The sequence below is a fragment of the Clytia hemisphaerica genome, unplaced genomic scaffold (genome assembly GCF_902728285.1).
Source record: "Clytia hemisphaerica strain Z4C2 unplaced genomic scaffold, Clytia hemisphaerica genome assembly, whole genome shotgun sequence".
Classification (NCBI taxonomy): Eukaryota; Metazoa; Cnidaria; class Hydrozoa; order Leptothecata; family Clytiidae; genus Clytia; species Clytia hemisphaerica.
Window position 1 is genome coordinate 295,601 of NW_027103551.1, and position 20,420 is coordinate 316,020.

Sequence of the window (20,420 nt, forward strand, 5' to 3'; positions counted from 1 at the left end):
TGGGCATTGCTAATACGCATCTTTGTGATAAAAAATCTGAAAAAACTAATGATGAAATCTCGAGAAAATGCCAAAAAACCGGTTTTTCCGGCATATTTCCGGCATTTTCGGCCGGAAATGATTTTTTTTCGAAAATCGGGCTCCGTCACATTTTGGGCATTACCATTTTGCATCATTGTGCCAAAAATCAGAAAAAACTAATGAGCCAATCTTGAGAAAAGCTGGTAACAGACGGACGGACGAACGAACGAACGAACAGACGAACGGACGAACGGACATCGGTTAATTTATAGGACCTCCAAGGTAGGTCCAAAAATATTAAAGATAGTAGCGTGTTGTATTGAAGAACATTGAAAATGTATTCAAACAAGAAGCCCAGAGGGCATGAAGGCCCAGCGAATAAAAATATGAACCGAACAAGAGATTTGAACCTGGAGTCACTGATATTAGCCATAGACGCCTTAGACCATTCGGCTACTTATCTACAACAATGTGAAATATTTAATCTTATACACGTTTTTTTTTTTTATTAGAACACCTAAAATTTGGCTGAGCCTGGATGTGCCTATTTTTTTAGCAATTTTCAGCCTAAAATGTTCTTAAATGCGTTCTTAATTTTTCAGACTACTCTAAATCGACAATATGATACAAAATAAAGAGCACTTAAATTTGGCAAAATTTGGACAATATTTGACTCTCGACATTTGAAGATACACCCCTAAATTCGGTTAAAACTGCTTAAAAAGAGGAAAAAATTGTAGTTTCTTGTCATTTTTTTCCAAACTGAGGCTGGGCATGTTCTTAAGATGTTCTTAATTTTTCGACGAATTTCAGCCTATATGTTCTTATAAACTAGGTTCTAATAAAAAAAAAAACGTGTATACAGAGATGTTTTTTTCCTAACACGTGAACAACTGAACTGTTCACATGATAGAGAAATGTAAAAACAACTTTTTTTTAAAAGAACATCTTCCTAAAGAGAACAAGGTTTGTTACGGTTATTTCTGTGTAAATCACATTGTTTTTCTTAAAACGTACTACATCTGTTATATTCTTATAGTTTTAATAGTTAATTGTATTTTCTCCTTTTATGTTTTTAACCAATAAAGACGATTTCAATTGTTTTTTATTCTGTCAATCATGTTCTAACAGCCAATCAAATCCTTCACAATATGTACTAGCCTGTGCTGTGCTTGAAAACGCGTATCGCCTAGTAAATTGTTACACACTGACACCGGGCAGAATGCTAATGAAAGGCCCAGTACGCTAAAGCTAGCTGGGCCAACAATCTATCTGAATTCCAATCATTTTTCACAGAAATAAACATTGACATATAAACAGGGCCAATAATAATTCTGGTTCAGCGACTATATTGTTTGCTGGGTTTCTCATTTTGAAAAATGCTGACAATCGAGCTGACAATAGTAAAATCGGAGGGCTTTGCGAGCGACACCTCCTTAATATAATCTTCGGGAGAACCAATTTTTTTTGAAATTCAAAAAAAAGATTCAAATTACGCACAGTACAAAAATAAAAAATAGTCTCATTTCGCCCTATAAATGAGAACAGGATAAGAACAGCTTGAGGCTCAAAGTAGAAAAAAAAATAAAAACAACCGAGGCTCATAAAAAATCTCCTGGTTCTTATAAAGAAAAAATAAGTGAAGTATCTCACCTCCACCGGTCGGGTTCTTTAAAACAACATTGAAAGATTTCGTCAGCTCCGCAACATCATTATCAATAACGTCAATCCCAATTCTTTTCCACACTTCTCCGTCCGCCATTCGGATTTGTCCAAGGTTGCCATGGTAGTCGATACCCTCAGTCGCAGTGGGCGTGGCTTCTGTTTTCCATTCAATTGAGACTGAACCTGTAAAATGCAAAACATTGGAGCTGCTGAATAATCTAGACTCTCGAGTGTCACAATTTTGTGTTATTTCTAAAACTCCTCTCCGAGCGTAAAACTCCCCTCCTACTTTTCACTTCGGGATACGCGCACTGCTCTTTTTTGAATATTGAATTTCTTAGTAAAGTTTCGATACTGAAGCTGTAGTTTAATACTTTTGAAAAACTCTATATATCGATAAACTTATTTTTTTAGACACTTCTATTATGTTTAATCTATCAATAAGCGATTTCAAGTTGATTGCGGTCACTAGTGACCAAGAAAAAGGCCAAAAAGCCTGGAGTTGTTTATTATGTAGACCACTCGCAGGGGTACTTTGGACTGCGATGGTTGTACCCCTTTGAGAGACTAGGAGGAGACTACTTCATGTAGAATAGGCTATGGTAAATTTACCTGATACTTAAAAAAGTATTGTCGGGAATCATAAATATAACTTTTAAACAAACCTTGTGTTCCCTGTGTCCTTACAACGTATAAATCAACCTTCCCAATTTCCTCATCTACATCAAAATACGCATGCGATGACCTCGATTTCACAAAAGCTGACGTAATGTTATCAGGTCTAAAAGCCATCACTTGAAACAACCCATGAATATTATCATTAAATTCAACAGTAATGTTACATTGAGAATTCAAAATTGTGGATGAACTGTGTTTTGATGAGCCGAGATCACCGTTGACAGGTGTTGCTGACGTCAGCATTATAGTGAAAAACTCGTCAGATTCTGGGATGCCATCGTTGGTGACTTTGATTGTTATATTCTAGAAAAAGATGCAGATGTTGTAAAATATTTAATTGTTTTATCATGTTTTATTTGGGTCATCGAGACAGCACTAGGCTCGATTACACGCATACAAACTATTAAAAACTTGAAAAAATGAACTATGTATTAATACATATCCTATAGAATGTTTTTCAATGCGACAATACGTAGTCAAGCGTTTTAGGAACGACAGAAGCAAACCAAATATACTACAGACGAACTTTTGGTGCTTTTCTTAGCAGTTTTAGGACGTTTTAACCTTTCCAGTGTGAAACACTTTTTTGAAATCCAAAACTTTAAATTTGGCACAAAATCTTGTAACTTGGTAGTTAGACAATAGTCATGGTACCACAATAAAGGTGTTTTTATACTCATTCAAAAAGTAATGTTTTTATGACCTTTTATACCCTTATAAATAAGTGGTCAGGAGTTATAGCTTCAAGTCTTGGACACGGTATTTGATAATTTTGCGAGTTTATACACGTCACTGGGGTATGGAAGTCCAACCTTAGAAGCCTTCAGCCATGCAAGGTACTATCTACGCAGGGTCTATTATATTGTCCTCATAAAAGATGGTTTAGATTTACGATTTGTTTGCAAGTACAATCTGAATCTTACCGTAGACCTTTCACCATCTTCGAAGAACACAGTGCCGTTAGAATGTTCGAAATCTTCACCAGCCTGATGACCATCTTCTTGCACAATCCTCCAATCAACTTCAACTGCTCCATAGAAACCTTTTGTTCGATTGACAGGGATGTTGATGATGGTTTGATCAGACTCGTGGATAATGTGAGGACAATTGGTGGTCAGCAAATCAAATACACCGTTGATGTGATCACTCTTCAGAACTGAAAATGAAAGGATAAGCTTAGAGGTAAAGAAGGATCTCTCAAATTTTCTTTGAGCTTTCGTACCGGCAAGAACTGAAAAAAAATCTTCAGTTATAAAACATTTCTCTTCAAAACAAGGACTTCTATTTATGAATAATATAACGAGGAATAATACTCTTTTTTATAACAATTTCCAAAAATTGAAGTTTTTATTGTAGCTTTACCTTTGAATACCAAGGAGTTGTTTTTCAAATCAATTATTGGTTTCTCTCTATCAAGGTCAGTGTCATCAGTGAAAACATCAACAATCTTGAAAATGTATTGCATCTCGGGTTCAGGTTGGGCATCGTCTACGGTGGAGATATTCACGTGCTGGAGTGTTTGGTGTTGTGGGAAGTAAAGTACTCCTTCGTAGTGGTTGAATGAGTCTTGGATATTGAAGAAATCATCCATTTCGCTGTAGGGGTAAGAGAAAAGATACAGTCTTAGCTGAATACTTTATTGATAAATAAGATCATTTTAAAACTCTCAGACAAGTATGAAGTTGAGATAACGATACGATTAAGATAACAAACTCAGAAAAGACTTTTATCCAACGATGATTAACAAACAAAGTCCGTTCGAGATACTAGAATGGAAAATGGTGGAGAAGTCCCATATAACACGAAATTTAAGTCCATTCGATTTAAGCACGTGCGTACATTTTCTTACTATCATGTAGAAACCACTCCAAAGGGAGTTAGTCTAATTACCCTGACATGGGTTCCATGTGGTAGTAAGAAAGAATACACACTAAAAGCGAATGGACTTAAGGGCTACTTAGACTACACAATATATTGACGAACAATATTTGACAATATCGTTTTCGGACCGTGATGTACGAAGTAAATAGCAGGTACTCTATTATAAAAAGAAAGTTTCTTTCTGTAAACAATCCCCCTATATTGTTGGAGTATTGCAAATCGAGCTGACAATATATTGCGGACAACTTTTCAATATATTGCCGGCACTCAGCAATATATCATCAATATATTGCCTGACAATATATTATGTAGTGTATGTAGCCCTTTAGTAAATGTATAAGAAAACATTTGAAGGGAAATAAAGGACATAATTATCTTAACGTTGATACCGACAGCCGTTGCAACGATGATCCGGCTAAAACTACAAAGACAAGTACAGTTAACGCTCTCTAATTCGACGTTCTACTATTCGATACGCTCCATTATTCGATAATAATAAAAGTCACCGTCAACAAGAAACTCTCATAAACAACGCTCTACTATTCGATACATTCCCTTATTCGATGAAGATCCGATTCCCCTTGAAAATCGAATTGGAGAGCGTCGACTGTAGGTAATTTTAATCTCAAATGATTAGTGAATAGGCTTATATACCTTCTGCTTAAACTTTCTCCGTACAACCAAGAACCCTTCAACATTCCCTCGAATGCTTGTGTTTGGTTCGCACAGCCACTACCATACTGAAGGATACCATTCAGATTTAATGTCTGGTCATTTGTAAACGCCCTGTTGAAAGTAGAATGAGAAGCGATAGAAATAATAGTGTTAACAACATCAAGATGAAATCGTTCATTCCTAGGTCAGTTAATTAAAGGTTTTATTTTTACATGAGTGTCTCCGTTTCATATCAGACACATATTTCATATCAGGCACTGTGTCTTGATATTGTTCTTTTATGCTGATATAAGCAAAAAACCTCTTTCTAACCAATCTTGCTCCACATCCGTGTCAATCCAATGTGAATAAGCTTTTCAATTAAAATTGATGCGTAAGCAAGCGATGTCACTCTTATTTAAAAACAAAACCTTTAACGTCCTGTTAAAAGCAGAAAGATAAGAGATCGAAATGGAGTCTCTTTAACTCAAAAGCCTACGGGGAACACAAACTTGTTCGAATTATAGAGTAAAGTTTATTGGACATTTCTAAAGACAATAGAAAACTTTTCCGAATTAAGGTGACATTCAAGATACGAGAGACTCAACTGTAGTATACTAACAACATCAAGGTAAAATCGTAAAGCAAGGGAAAGAGGAAGTAAAATATTTCTTTTTAGGATTGATGAAAACCTCGTCTCGTACCCAAACTGCATAATTTAAATTCATTAAGGACTCGAAGCAATCTCAACGTCGTTGATTTGAGTGAAGACTCAGAAGTAAATATCTATCTGTATTACAATGTAGGGAAGTTATATACAGTATCAACAGCCAGAAAAACGCGCAATGGACAGGGCTAAATGAATGGATGTCTAATGTTTACATACCTTTGCCAAACCATAGTTTGATTGACATAAATTGTAATATGATTGGGACTGATGGACATGAAAACACTATGCCAGATGCCAGAACCCAACGGGATTGAATCCTAAAATTAATTGAATTGAATGAAACATTACACAATTTTAAGGAAACAATATGATTTTAATGAGCGTCCCCTAATTGTAGCAGTTACTCAATAGCGCTGTATATGCATCGAGAGCGCTAGATCTAATTTCCCTCAGATACCACTGACCTTTATATATCCCTGGACCAAGCTATATCCGCCATCTTTAATCGAAGTTTTTTCGTAAGTTAGTACCCGTAAAGAAGCCATTGTAGTGTTTGAAACTTTGCCTAACGACAAACGGCGCTACATCATCATCTAGCGCTCTCTCCGCAGGTACCAATTTAAAAAAAACTCCGATCATAACATTTTGCTTGGCCGGCATTGAGTAACTTGGTCCAGGGATATATAAAGATCAGTGTCCGATACTTGTGACAATGCATCACCGTTAAATTTTGACACTGCAATAGCTTCTTTGCAGGTACCCCTTCCAGAAAACTCTGACCAAAGATTGCAGTCCAGGGATAGATAGCTTAGTCCAGGGTTTATAAAGATCAGCGGGAAAAGCCGATTCTTCTTAGCAAGAAAGGAATAATGAAAAGGAATATAGGTGTCATGGTTGTTAAATGTACGTTAAAACAACGTTGTGTGTCCATTGGGTAAATCTAATAAATTCTTACAGTTTGACCGCGAATTTGAATTTCCAGAGTTGCATCATTTAGTAAAACACTGAACAAGGTGTTATCATCAAATGATGTGAATGTCAAAATTTCACTGGTTGCTCCTTCGGTGGTTTTGAAGTCGAAAGCAATAGTGAAGCCATTGGCAAGTGAAATGTTCTTTGAGTTTTGTACGTCTTCGGTGATGGAGGTACAACGACCTATGAAGGAGAAAACATCAACTAATATTCATGATATTCATGACGTAATGCTTTCTACGGAAAAGCCCTGGTTTTTGCCAGTAGTGAGTAGCAAACTTCAAGCAATTTTTGTACGGGGTTTCCAGTAAAAAACATTAAGACGCTGATGATTTATATTTCCCAACATCAAACTGATTTTGTCATTTCTTTTCGAAGAAAATGAATGCTTCTTCATTATTTATACCCACTGACTAAATGACTCTCCGAGGCCACTGAGAGAGGTTAGTTGGAGTCCAATCCAACGGATGAAGCAGCCTCATAGCAGCCTCATAGGCTAACTTAAAGATAAACTCGTTTAACTAACCATTTTGTCGGATTCCTGACTCATCAGTATTTGGCAGGTTCAATACTGCGAGATTTTGCATTGTCTTTGGCAGAATCTTCCATGATACCTTCAAAAAACAGCATGATATTTGGTATGATTTAAAAATGGCTGGATTGGTATTACAGAATGATAAACAGTGGAGTCTCTGTAGCTCCAACACGGAAAACTGGAAACTAAAAATCGTTTTCAAGGGATGGAAAATTCGAGTTGTAGACTTGTCAATAAAAATTTGTTACTTAAAGTGACCAGTCAATTAGAAAAGATTCGAATTATCTATAACTCGTCATGTAGTAAAGAAGGATTTAAAACAATTTGCCAATAAAGTGCTTAATACCAACAAGTAACTGCAAGTAAGAGAGTGAATTTCAATTCAATTTAAAGTATTTATATTCAGATTCTTTTTGAGATGAAGATATTTTAAATTAAATTAACTCCTTATGTAGTTGCTTTGAATTTTAAAAGAAATCGTTCAGCTGGGGTAAAACCCAACGCAAACTTACTGAAACATTGAACAAAGTACCCATCGTCCTTTGCACGGTGAACTGACCACGTGTTTTCATGTAACCTTCCTCGTCATCAAAATCTTCTGCGAGTTCATCACTCGATTTTAAAGAGTCAACTCGAAACAACCCGGTCGGACGATCATTTGCAAGAATAGTGATATTAATAGATGAGAACTCACCGATTCGCACATAATCACCTGGATTGGTCGAAAAAAAAGAAGGGAATAGATAAGCAAAGCCTCTGGATACAAATGAAAGGTTATGTTGAAATGTTTAACAATTCTATCAGCAGTACACGCTCTCTTACTAGATTTTCAAGGAGATTTTAATCGAATTGAATACGGGAGTGTACTAAAAAGTATAAAGTTTCTCAAGACAGCGAAAAACACTTTTTCGTCAAAAACGAAGGCTTATCGAGTAGAAAAATGTCGAATTATTGAGCGTCAATTGTGCCTTTAGACGTTGTGGATGGAGCTTTTCACTTTTAGACCTGAGAAGGAGTTACATTTTAAAAAGAAAAACGCGTCAAGCCTCCTTTGTGGAAAAGTTAAAAAAAGGGAAAAGAAACAAGTATTAGTATTAGATATGTGCTGATATATTTGTCGGAAGGCTATATCAAACAATAGCGTGTAAAGATGATGAAATTCATAAGAGCGGTCTTCCCTTTCAGAGAGAGTCCTCATCTGCAAGGACAGAGTACAAACCATGCTTAATGTTTGTGACAAAAAGATCTCACCTTTAGCATTGTTCAATTCAATGACGTAATGTTCATCACGTTCAGGGATACCATCTTGTATTATTACCATGGTTATAAAGGTTGAATTCGCACCATCTTCAATAAAAGTTTTACCATAAGATGGTCGAGCTTCAGTTGATGTATTGGTGCGGTTATCATGCGATTTGATCATCCAATCAAAGGAGACGTTACCAAATACTCCTTTCATTCGTTCAACCCTGAAATTAAAAAGGAAAAGTTCTTCCGTTGATTTTTGACTTTTTGACCAATCGGTAAAATCTCATTCTTAGAAAACAGGAACTAATTTTGGCTGTTAAGATGAAAAGGGGTCATAACATCTTAGTATTTTATGGAATAGACATTTGTCGATGTCCTAGAGGAAAACTGCAACTATCATCTCTTGTAATATTGTATATATTATATGAAACATTTATACAACCAATCCTATAGCGCTAAAAATGTCAAACTTAAGTTAGAGTGATATATGAAAAACTTTTTTCGACGATAACTTACACGATAGAAACAGTCTGGCCTTCATGGAATTTGAGTTCATCATCTCCATATTCACCAAACTGGATAACTCCTCCAGCATCATCGCTGGGGTTGATGAAGACCGTTGCCGTAAAATTAGAATGTAATACTGTATCTCCTGTTGTTGCTGTAAGGTGGATTCTGAATCTTTCCATCAGTTCTGGTATATCATCATCTGTGATTTGAACCAAGTATGGAGCTCTGGTTTGACCAGCTTTGATAGTGATATTAGATTCAGGAGCATTGAAATCAGATTCTAAAGCAGTATCTGGTGTAGCAGATATTGTTACAACTACATCTGCTGTAAAAGCTTTCTTCAAGATAACTTCGAATCTGGCTGTTTGTCCTTCATTTATGTTAAGTATTGATGGTGATAGAGTTACTGGATAGTCGTTGGCAAGGATTGTCAGTGTTGCAGATCGAGGTTCTATTAAACGTGCTCCACCAGTGATGTTGGTGAGGCGGATGGTGTAGAGTTGATCTTTCTCTGGATGCTGAGAAGGAAAGATGTTTGGAAAAAGAAAATAAAAGTTCAGTGGTCAAAACAAAATTTCATAAAAGAATTTCACACACCAAAGTAATCTAATAAGTACTCATGAAATTTTGGTGAATTATGCAAAATTTTGGGAAGGAAAAGCCTCTTTATATTCTTCGTTGAGACAGAAATAAGTCCGAGACGGAATAATTTTTAAGACTGAAAAGCTGGACTCGTTTGACTAAAAAATTTAAATCTAGACGAAAACTCTACCATAAGAGGTGAATTTAACACTTAGAAAAGGATGTAGGAAGCTCTTATACAAACAATTACAGATTACTTTTTATTTTACATCAAAAGCTCTATAACCGGGCAACTACGAGACTAGATCTAAAAGGTTATACCTCAAGACTTAAAGTAAGACTATGATCTTTCTAACGAAAGCAACTTTAAAGCTTAACTAAGAAATTAAACAAACCAATTTTTTTCAAATTAAATATGTCAAACATCCAAATGTATCCATCATCTGGGAGGTATCTATTATATGTTTATAGTACAGTCGATGACCAGCACGGCAAGAGAAGAGTTTAATTTGCCAACGAATTTACACGATCTAAGGAGACAATCGAAATAAATGGTACTATATCGTAAATCAACTCTCACCTTATCAGATATTATGGTCAATGTGATTGATTCTGATTTGATGTTGTCATCAATAAGCACCTCTCCTTCGGTAGGATGGATCTGTTCAGTTGTATTGATGGTTGGAGATTGAGATTCAACTTTCCAATGGACAACAATTTGACCAAAAAGTCCAGCTTCTCGAGATAGTTGAAATGATACGTCATTTTGAGCACCCTTTCTCTCATCTAAAAAGAATTTTTCAGTTTTGTCAGATCAAAGAAGGGATGGAAGCTGATCAGAAAAGCTGAAAAGTTAAAACCTTGTTGATTGATTCTAAAAGTCATAACTGGCTCTGGCTTTTTCATCTCGAGAAGCTTGTTTTGGGTTGGAAATTCATGTTAGAAATTTCAACTAGTTGAAATTAGGTCTCCAGACAGAAAAATTGAAACACTGATAAAAATATTGAATTAGATACATCAATTCAAAATTCTACAAATCTTACAATCTTGTTGGTTGATGTTGGTTGGTGTATTTGCGAACGAGACTACACCGTTAGGGTCATCACTCGCTCGTAGGGTAACGTTGAAAGTTGAGTTGATACTAATGTGAGCCCCATTGGATGATGTTAAAACCACTTTGAATGTTTCTGCTGGCTGTAGTTGGAGAAGAAGAATTAACGACGTTTAATTATTAATTAATGAGGGTGGACTTGTTGGTTTGCTGTCATCCGACCCTAGATTTTGGAGGTGGCTCGGTCAGTTGGAAAAAAATTTCATTTTGATAATTTATGAAATTTTCGTCCATGGAAGGGTTAACAGTTTTTTTGACGTATCCGATATACTTTTCGTATTGATCACGCCGCACATCAAACTGATAAAATGGCAATAAAATTTCTATTTTAAACCATTGTGAATGAACATTATTGAGGCCGAAACTTTCGATTTAGATTATGTTGATATATTCATAGATTATCCATTTTCCTAAGTTTTCTGGCTTTAAACACACTGAATAAATTACCGTGAACGTCAAACTAAAAATCCACTAAGATCATGTTCACACAATACGGTTCCGTTTCGCTCCGAAACGAAATGAAACTATTTTATTGGCTAGAAGTGACGTAAGACTTGATTCTAACCAATGGAATGGCTTCAATTCGTTTCAGAGCGAAACGGAACCGTAGTGTGTGAACGTGGTCTAAAACCTTTTTGCTTTTTACAAAATAACGAAAAATAATTATATACCTCTGGTAAGTCGTCATCTACAGGAAACAAATAGAAGGATTTCTTTTCGTCACCAACATTAAAAACCATTGACTGTGATGGCGAATTGAAATCACTTTCACCTGAAAGAAAGAAAAAGTGAAGAAAGTTTTAGACACACTCTAACATGAATCAAACATGCAATTTCATGATATGCACCATTGCAATGTCTTCTAACCATTGCGTTCTGAAGGCCGGTCTCCACTTTCGCGCGAAATGGGCGACAGTATTTTTCGTAACCTTTTTTGCCTGAAGAAAAGGTTAAGCGTCATAAAAAAGTTTTGTGCGAACAAAATTGCTTCATTTTTTCGAAAAGTTTTCGCTTATGTCGCGCGAAAGTGGAGACCGGCCTTAAATCTACTAGAGTTAGAACGCCATCCTTCTGACAATACATCAATATGTCAATACGTCACTTGCAACCAATGAGCTATTGGGTCCCTGATGCAATGTCCGAGGACATTGCAAATGTGCATGTTATTATGAAAAGCCAATCTAGTGTTTGAGCTGGTTTGAGGGATTGGGCTATTCCAGAAATAGTCTGTACCCCCCCCCCCCATGTTGAGGAGGTGTGACGTCCATGGTGGTATGGAAAATAAAAAATTGGTATGGAAAATAAAAAATACAGGGTGGTCAGTAAAATCGGGTTGGAAATCCAAGATGGTCAGTACAACGAGGTAGAAACTCCAAGGTGGTCCAAAGAAATTCCAAAGGCGTCCTGAAAAATTGGAAAAAAATCCAGGGGGTCACCTTTTAAAAAAAATTCCTCAACATAGGGGTGCAATTTTTTTCTGGAATAGCCCATTATAGTACTAAGTGAATGCAATGAAATAAAGACTCACCATTAAGGATTTGGGCGTTAACGGTTTCCTTAGTCAAATCTCCACCAATACGCTCTACTGCAACTACATTGGAATCTGTCTCCTAAAGAAAACAAAAGAGAAATCCGACGTCAAATCATAGATATGGTAAATATTCAAACTTGCAAAGCGCACTGCACTTTACTTTGGGTAAGTTTTTTTTTTCTGCACAACTATCTTAAGGTCCACTGATAACAAAAGCAAGAATCCTAATAACATTTTGAATACGCAAAAGCTGACTGCGCCGCTAGGATTGATAGATGAATTCATGCTATACACCATTGCAATGTCTTCTGTCGTTACATCACAAACCCAACAGCTGATTGGTTGTAAGTGACGTAAAATCAGTCCATACGTCACTTTCAACCAATCAGATGTTGGGTCCGTGGAAGACATTGCAATGGTGCATATCATGAATTGAGTCATCAGAGGCTGCGCTATAGTTTCGAAGACAAAGGGGCAAACGAACAGGTGAGAGAAAGATATTCCAGCTCCACATATATATTAATTTGTAATAAAAACCGTTTTTTATCTACCCGGGGGATTTTGCGAGGTCTGAGAGACTGAATTTTGATTCTTATTTGACGTTTTTGCAACCTTAATCCTAAAATTAGGATCTGAATTAGGACCCTGTCTTTAAAGGAGTCGATTTTTTATATTTCCTAATTTCAGGATCCTGTCAAAGACTCGATTGCTAATTTATGGTTAGTGTATTCCCCCTCGGGTTTAAGTATCATCTTTACGACCTTTTAAGATATCTTACCTCCATATAGATATGTTTGATAGAACTGAATTGAAACATCCCTCCTGGTCTGTCATTCGATCGTATAGTTATGCTTGCTCTTGTCTAAAAACATGGAGAATTTTTTTTATAACAACCAGTAACTCTTAGTTGAGGTTTAGATGTTCTTATTTGTTGGCAATTCGAGCTTCAAATTGTTCTTATGTTGTTTTGCACAGAATGGGCTATTACAGAATAAGTCTGTACCCTCTTTTGTTGAGGAGGTTTGACGTCCAGGGTGTTCTGGAAAATAAAAATTCCAGGGTGGCCAATAGAACGAGGTACAAAATCCAGGGTGGTCCAAAAATGAGAAAAAATATCCTGAAAATTTGAAAAAAAATCCAGGGGGTCACCTTTCCCAAAAAGACCTCCTCAACATAGGGGGTACAAATCTTTTCTGGAATAGCCCATTCGGGTATTTTAGGCTTTATACCCAATTTTTAATACTACAGTTAACACTCTAATTCAACGTTCCACTATAAGATAAGGTGCATTATTCGATAATATTAAGAATCATCGTCAACAAGAAACTGTCACATACGATACGATACGCTCCCTTATTTTGATGAAAATTCGACCCCCCCCCCCTTAAAATTTGAATAAGAGAGAGTCTACAAGACATACCGCTCCGTTTCTCAGTTTTTCGTTTCTACCAGACACATTGTATAATACGATTTGGAAAGTCTCATCTAACTCTGGTGTTTGGTCATCCAGTATACCGATCGACATTGAAACGTTATTCACACCTACAATTTTGAACAAGAGTCAAAGATGGTAGGATAAAGACTTTAATTCTATACCCTTAGGTTCCAAATAAACAGGGGGGGGGGGGTTGGAAAATCTTCGAGATTATAATAAACGAGGGGGACCTAATTGCCGAGAGAGGGGGTTGGAAATAGTACTTCTGAAAACCCAAAAATAAGGTAAATATAGGCTAAAATCAGGCTTTTTAGAGCAAAATAAGGGACCTTCACTTTGACAGCTGAAAACATTCTTCAAAATTAATAAACAGGGGGTCCTAACAAGGTCCGGGATATTGGAAAATTTTCGAAAAATTAACAAGCGGGAGGGGGCCGTTTATTTCGAACCTAAGAGCACCTGTAGAAAAAAACATGGAATAATTATTTATATCAGATAGAGAGTAAAATTGATTACTTTAGGCGTACAAACTTTTGCGAGCAGAAACTTTCGCGATTTGTTCGAATTTTACTCTTTTTCCCGAAAGTAAATGTCTTTGAACATTTTTGAAAGGGCCATTCGCATTTTATTCGCGAAAAATTCTTATCAAAATAGATAATCTGTAAACTTTAGACCTAAAATAAAAAATGAAATGTAAGATTTATGGCACTTTTTTAGCTTGTGTAAGCCTCATAAGTCAAAAAGACAAACGTTTCAATCCAACTAGTTCAAGAAGTATTTGATCCTCTAAGCTATTATTACGTGTGAAAATTTTAATTTTAATTTTTATGTATTCGCGCTAGTTTATGCTCGCGAAAGAGATTTTTTTGGTTAAACTCGCAAAAGTAAATGTCTAAAGTAGATTGAAGATTTAAGGTTAAATTCTTTTGACAGATCGCCTCAACAGATTCGAACGTTTGCATCTTTAATTACGAAAATTTCGTAGCTTAAAAAAACAACATAAAAACCCTCTAAACATTTCAATTTATTCTTCTAAGAGTCTAAAAGTACAGGAGAGTCTTCACAACTCGAAACTCTATAACTCGAATACATCCTTAACTCGAACAAGTTTTTCTGGTACCTTCAGCTAACAATGTGTTATAAAACCTAACCCCAAAACTCGAATTTTCCTAAATTCGGTTCGAGTTGTGAAGACTGTATCTATCGACATTCGGGGTACATTCTGGTCAAATAAATTACCTTGGGGAAAATAGATTGTTCCTTGCATCCTTTCCATATCTTGTGAGGTGAACAATTCATTATCGCTCTCAGCCATCCAAAACATGGTTGCTTCATTCTGCGTCCCATCTCGCATCAAGAGCAATTCAACAGTGCGTGGCTCGTTAACCGTTAATGAGATCGGGGAATCGTAAAACCCGATTTCCCCGTTTGCAAGATTTTCGGATATGTTAACATATTGGTGTTTGTTTTGACCGATAATGGGTGACGAAGCTGGGATAATCGGGTCGGCTGGGAGAAAAAAAAAATTTTACGATATTCAAATTACAAACAAAAAGAAGGATCGAAAACGGTCAAATGCTAAAAATATCTAATTATATTGAGAAACTTCACGTGACCATGAGTTCTTAGCTATTACATAATATCGATAATAATGAATGTAGCGATAATAATTGTATACAAACAAAGGCTCAAGTGACCTATATAAAAATTCATTTCAGCAAATGATTTCCTGTTTGTCTGTTTATGTATGACTCTCTATTTCATTTCAGGTCCACCAAGACCGAATTTCTAAATAAACTCTTTCCAAAAGGCAAAAAATCAAAAAACAAGTGATATTTTTATGGACCTACCTGGTTATACATTTAACACATATATAATTGATATCTACGTGACCATGACCGTTAAACAATCATTCAGAACACAAATAGTGACGATCTATTAAAATCAGTCGTTTGTTTCTTATAAAAACCAAAATTTCATGCTCTTAAAATATTCTTTCATATTCAAGACTTCGTGAGCAAAAACAACATCTATCTCATCAAAAAATTTAGTAATTTGGCTAAGAAAATTGATGTATGTTTATTAATAGTGATTCTTATAGACAAAGATGCGTTTTTTGAGCTGAAAAATTCTTTTTTTACAAAAATCTGCTTGAGCCATCTTTTACCTACTTTCATGCAAAAAGTCTGAAAAAAACAATGATCCCATATTTCACGAAGTCCAAAAAACCCTTTTTTTTAACCATTTTTTGGCCCAAATTTGACCAAAAACGTTTATGATAATGTGCTTATAAGAAATATCGAATTTGGCCAGTTTTTCTATAAAAACACACCAAGCAACCAAAATTTCATGTCTAAACACACATATGCTTCAAAAGTAAGCCCTCATGAGCAAAAATCTATCTCATAAAAAAATTGAGTAATTTGACTAAGAACATTGATGTATGCTTATTAATAGTGATTCTTATAGATAAACATGCGTTTTTTGAGCCAACAAGGTCCAAAAAACCCGTTCTTTAGCCGTTTTGTCCAAATTTGTCCAAAAATTTTTTTTTTCGAAAATCGGGCTTCGTCACATTCGAGGGTTTATAGTTACACATATTTGTGCAAAAAAACTAATGAGCCAATCTCGAGAAAAGTTGGTAACGAACGGACGGGCGGACGGACGGACAGAGGTTAATTTATAGGACCTCTACCGGGGTAGGTCCAAAATATTCAAAAGCATTGCCAAGAAATAAAATCAGTGTTCAAAACAAGGTTTTCGTGTCAAAGGGAAAATGCATTTTACACATTAAATTAGCACAAATTCTTGAATTTTTGGTGAATCATGCAGAATTTCGGGACGGAAATGCACCTCCATATAAACTTCGCTAAAACGGAAATTCGTCTGAAACAGAAGAACTTTTTAATACTGAACACGAAACAAACGCACCATTGAGTGTTGGATTGAGAAGAGTAACCAAGAAATAGGATGATTGCTGCAAGAAGGCATCATTTCGAATCTCCACACTTAAGCTATTCGTTTGTTGGTTCTCATTGAATGTAAGGCGACCTTGAGCGTTATTGACTGGTGGTTGTAGTGGTGGCATTGAGCTTCCTGGTGTAAAATAATACACTTGATAATCGACAGTGATTTGCTTTCGATTGCCTGCGTTACGGCGAACTTGTAACTCGAATCGTCTTGGAGTAGATGACTAAAGAAAGATAATTTTGCTTAAGTATGGATCTCTTGATAGCCTGTGTCACCCCAGAACGTTAACAGGCAATGTTTGCTTCTTTGAAAAATCTTGCCGTGTGTTAGCCTGGCATGCTAGACGACTATTTCAGATAAAGATTAAATTTTATACACTAAAATTTAAGTTGGGCTTTTTTTTTATACAATAAAAGTTAAATGCACAGAACATTATTGTCCGTAAACTAAAAATATCTTCACAAATCTGTATATTTTTTATTGGCGCACCGGAAATATATCTTGAGGTATAGGTATAGGTATGAATTAACTTTAAGGTCAAAGTGAAAGTTTTCCCAAACCATACTAAAATACTTGATTTCAGGTTTGCGAACATCTATTGTTTAAATGATGCCATTGCTGCTGTTCTCTGCGCGCAAAGAGGGAGGGGTTGGAGTTTTCATACAGCTACCATATGAATGACTTAGATAAGCTTACCATTAAAATTTTAAAGTTTTCTTTCAGTAAAAGTACATAACTTAAAGTTTCGTGCTTTCGCACTTGTTCAAATGTACAAGAGAAGTGATCTGTATGTGACAAAATCTAGCTTGTACATTTGAACAAGTGCAGAAGCACAAAACTTTAAGTTATGTACTGAATTATTAAAAGAAAACTTTTAAATTTTACTTAGCTCTGGTATCTTGCTTGTTTATCATCGAGCACTATTTAACATGATTTCATGGCAATAATTTAAGCTTACCATTATAACATTTGGTGGTGTATCATCAAACTCAACAATACCATAAACATCATCACTATCTTTGATGATAACATCAAGACTTGGCAGACCACCGTCATCTTGCATCTGTAGCCTACCACCTCCTTCAATTGACAACAACCTCAATTTATACTGTAATGCTTCTGAAGGTATAGCATTTCTAATCAATTCAATATCAATCTCAGCCTCAATTTCAGAGTTTTTAAAATCGATATCACCTTCAACGGAATGGAAAATAGTAGCTGGGTCAGAACTATTGTCAAAGGGTTCTAATCCCCAGGAGACAGTTATATTTCCAAAATGTCCTTGAGTTCTGCTTAATGCTATTGTTTGTTTATAGTTCAAGTCATCGTCTTCATCAAGAATAATTGTGTTATTCTGAATATGTGTTTTATTGAAATCGACAATGCCGTGGGGATCTCCATTCTTGACAATGTAAACAGTCATTATTTGTGGATCACTCAATATAACATTATCTGAAGGTTGATATAACTCGATAGTGAATTGCTCTTGTAACTCTGGTGCAGAATCCTTTAAAACTTGGATTGAGATTTCCCTATGTGTGTGTCCTCTTTCAAAACTGATGAGATCTGAAGCTGGGGTGTAGTCTACACCTTCTTTAGCAGTTCCATCTCTTGTTCTGTAGCGGACACTAGCTATGTTATCAATAGATCCAATACGTTGTCCGTTCCTCAGCCCTCTAGTGATTGTGATTTGTTTTGTTTCAGCCTCTTGGAATGTTATTGCAGCAGATTGAAATCTGATTGGAGCATCATTTTCATTGATACGTATTTCAACTTCAGTAGCATTGGTTAGCAATTTGGCACCACCGTATGCACCAGTTAGACGAATAGTGAAAATTTCAGTTGGCTCCGGAATCTATGAAGCAAATAGAATCTTTCTTGATCAGTTTGTTTTGTGAAGCAGGTTTTAGGTGAACAAAGAAAATTTCTTGATACTATTATCATTAGAAAACATGACATGATTTATAAACAACTGAATGATCAAAAGTCTTATTGAAAGTTTGGTATCGCAAGTTTTTCTTAAAATGAAGGCTATTAAAATTCTTTGCGATAGTCTCCAGTACAAAAAGGAAGCATATTCCTTTATAGACTCAAAGAAAAATCCTCACATCATCTGGTTGTATCTGGATATGTATTGCATTTTGTGATTGTCCATTTGTAAACAAAACACTTCCATTTGCTGGTTGTAAGTCTGGATGCAAATGATCCATAGTTTGTGTCACCTGTAGTGACGAATGAAAAGCGAAATGGAAATACAGTCAACTTTCAATAATTTGAATCTCTACTATTCGATTCTTTCTATAATTCGAACTAAAATATTGATTGGTCCCCTCAACTATAGATCAGTATAAAATGCTTTATGTAATTCGAATTTTTCTCTAATTCGATGAAAATTCTTGGTCCTTTAAAGATCGAATTAGAGAGAGTCAACTGTACAAGTTTGACGAAAGAAAGAAAAGTTACAATTCTTATAAAATGAACAACTTTTAATCCCCTGTATTTTGTGTCTGCGAATTTTCAACAAAAAGCTTATCTGAAAATAATGGGCTTTTCCAGTTAAAATCCGTACCCCCCACGTTGAGGATATCCATTTTCAAAATTGTTAAACCCCGGGATGTCCAAGCCCTATTTTTCTCCAACCCCTTGGATTTCCAGGTTAAATTTTTCCCCATCCTCTAGGACGTCTCTTGTGAAAAGAAATAACATTACCCCCTGGATGTCCTATATCCTCAACATGGATAGCACCTTACCTCTCTTACTTAATAACGCCAATGATTTTTCCCGGAAGTAATCTGAACCCCTTCCTTGTGTATGTCCTCAACGTAGTTTTAGCTATAGGCTATACATTATATTTACCATATTACCCCTTGGATTATGACTGAAAATTTTTTTGTGGGTGTACGTTTTTTTTTCTGGTGTCTGCTTTTGACCCCCTGGACAAAGGACACACTTCTGTCTTCTGTGACCCTTGCGGACATGTGCAATTTTCGTAACTTTGATTCCCCGTGGACACTCATCCAATTTTTATGTTTCCACTGTTTACACCGGGAGTCTGATAAGTGAAGTGCCCTGCGTGCCCACTTGCCCTACTTTTTTGACGTGCCCACGTGCCTTGACGTGCCCAAGTGCCTCGACGTGCCCTCCAAAATTTGACGTGCCCGCGTGCCGGTTGTAAAGGACATATTTTAACGCATATATATTTGATTTAGGTACTGGAAACAGTGAGTGATTCTAAGAGGATACCTGAATCAACTTATTCAGTCTGAGGTTCCTAATAAATGCCCGTTGTTAATTTTTCATTTTTTTCCAGCCCATACGGATCTTTTGATGACATAAGTTCATTTTGTTAACGGGAAAGTGTCTTATTCCTGGGAGATTTGGGTAAAAAGCGATACGCGGATGTTCCACTGGACAGGTTTCTTTTCATTCATCGCCATGGGTCCCAGTAGGGTGAGAGAAATACCAAATTAGAAAATTTTGGCAAGATTTTCCAAATAATGAGTCGCAAGTCGGATCCCATTTTGGCCAATCATAGTTACGCAGGTATGAATTGAATGGTTCAATTCTCAGTTAGGACGGTCAATTGAAATGCTATTAGAAAACGCTATAGAATTTTACATCAATTCGTAGTGCAAAGATTTATCAAGATTATTTATGAATTTCCAAGTTTACATCCGAAAATAGAAGATATTAGACGTCTCCTTCGTCGCAAACGTCGGGTAAGTGTGTTGCCGGAAAATCATTTACTTTAATCGGATTAAATCTCGCGCGAAATTTTTTGGATTTAATTTCGTCAGTCAGAGTTTTGAAAAATTTTACGTGGATTTAACTTCGCAAAGAGGAGCCGCAGAGCAGTGAAATGGCCATTTTTACACAAATAGAGAGTTTTGTCTGGATTCTCTGCCGAAAATTTGTTTTTAAAAATTCGTGATGGATTTATTTCGCGACTCAGCAATC

General features: G+C 36.0%; 1 protein-coding gene across 2 annotated transcripts in view; it reads right to left on the reverse strand.

The window, feature by feature from the left end:
- Positions 1-20,420, reverse strand: part of LOC136800178 (adhesion G-protein coupled receptor V1-like) — an 81,256-nt gene that overhangs the window by 48,935 nt on the left and 11,901 nt on the right. For both annotated transcript variants that reach the window (XM_067056794.1, XM_067056793.1), the window contains exons 4-24: positions 18,572-18,685; positions 17,422-18,318; positions 16,425-16,686; positions 14,733-15,002; positions 13,479-13,600; positions 12,837-12,920; positions 12,056-12,137; positions 11,199-11,299; positions 10,460-10,610; positions 9,997-10,202; positions 8,841-9,352; positions 8,328-8,545; positions 7,589-7,788; positions 7,068-7,155; positions 6,525-6,724; positions 5,786-5,886; positions 4,900-5,031; positions 3,727-3,959; positions 3,288-3,520; positions 2,352-2,667; positions 1,675-1,869 (exon numbers count right to left, since the gene is read on the reverse strand). In XM_067056794.1, the coding sequence (XP_066912895.1) occupies positions 1,675-1,869; positions 2,352-2,667; positions 3,288-3,520; positions 3,727-3,959; positions 4,900-5,031; positions 5,786-5,886; positions 6,525-6,724; positions 7,068-7,155; positions 7,589-7,788; positions 8,328-8,545; positions 8,841-9,352; positions 9,997-10,202; positions 10,460-10,610; positions 11,199-11,299; positions 12,056-12,137; positions 12,837-12,920; positions 13,479-13,600; positions 14,733-15,002; positions 16,425-16,686; positions 17,422-18,318; positions 18,572-18,685 (4,717 nt within the window). The remainder of the gene's footprint in view (positions 1-1,674; positions 1,870-2,351; positions 2,668-3,287; positions 3,521-3,726; positions 3,960-4,899; positions 5,032-5,785; positions 5,887-6,524; positions 6,725-7,067; positions 7,156-7,588; positions 7,789-8,327; positions 8,546-8,840; positions 9,353-9,996; positions 10,203-10,459; positions 10,611-11,198; positions 11,300-12,055; positions 12,138-12,836; positions 12,921-13,478; positions 13,601-14,732; positions 15,003-16,424; positions 16,687-17,421; positions 18,319-18,571; positions 18,686-20,420) is intronic.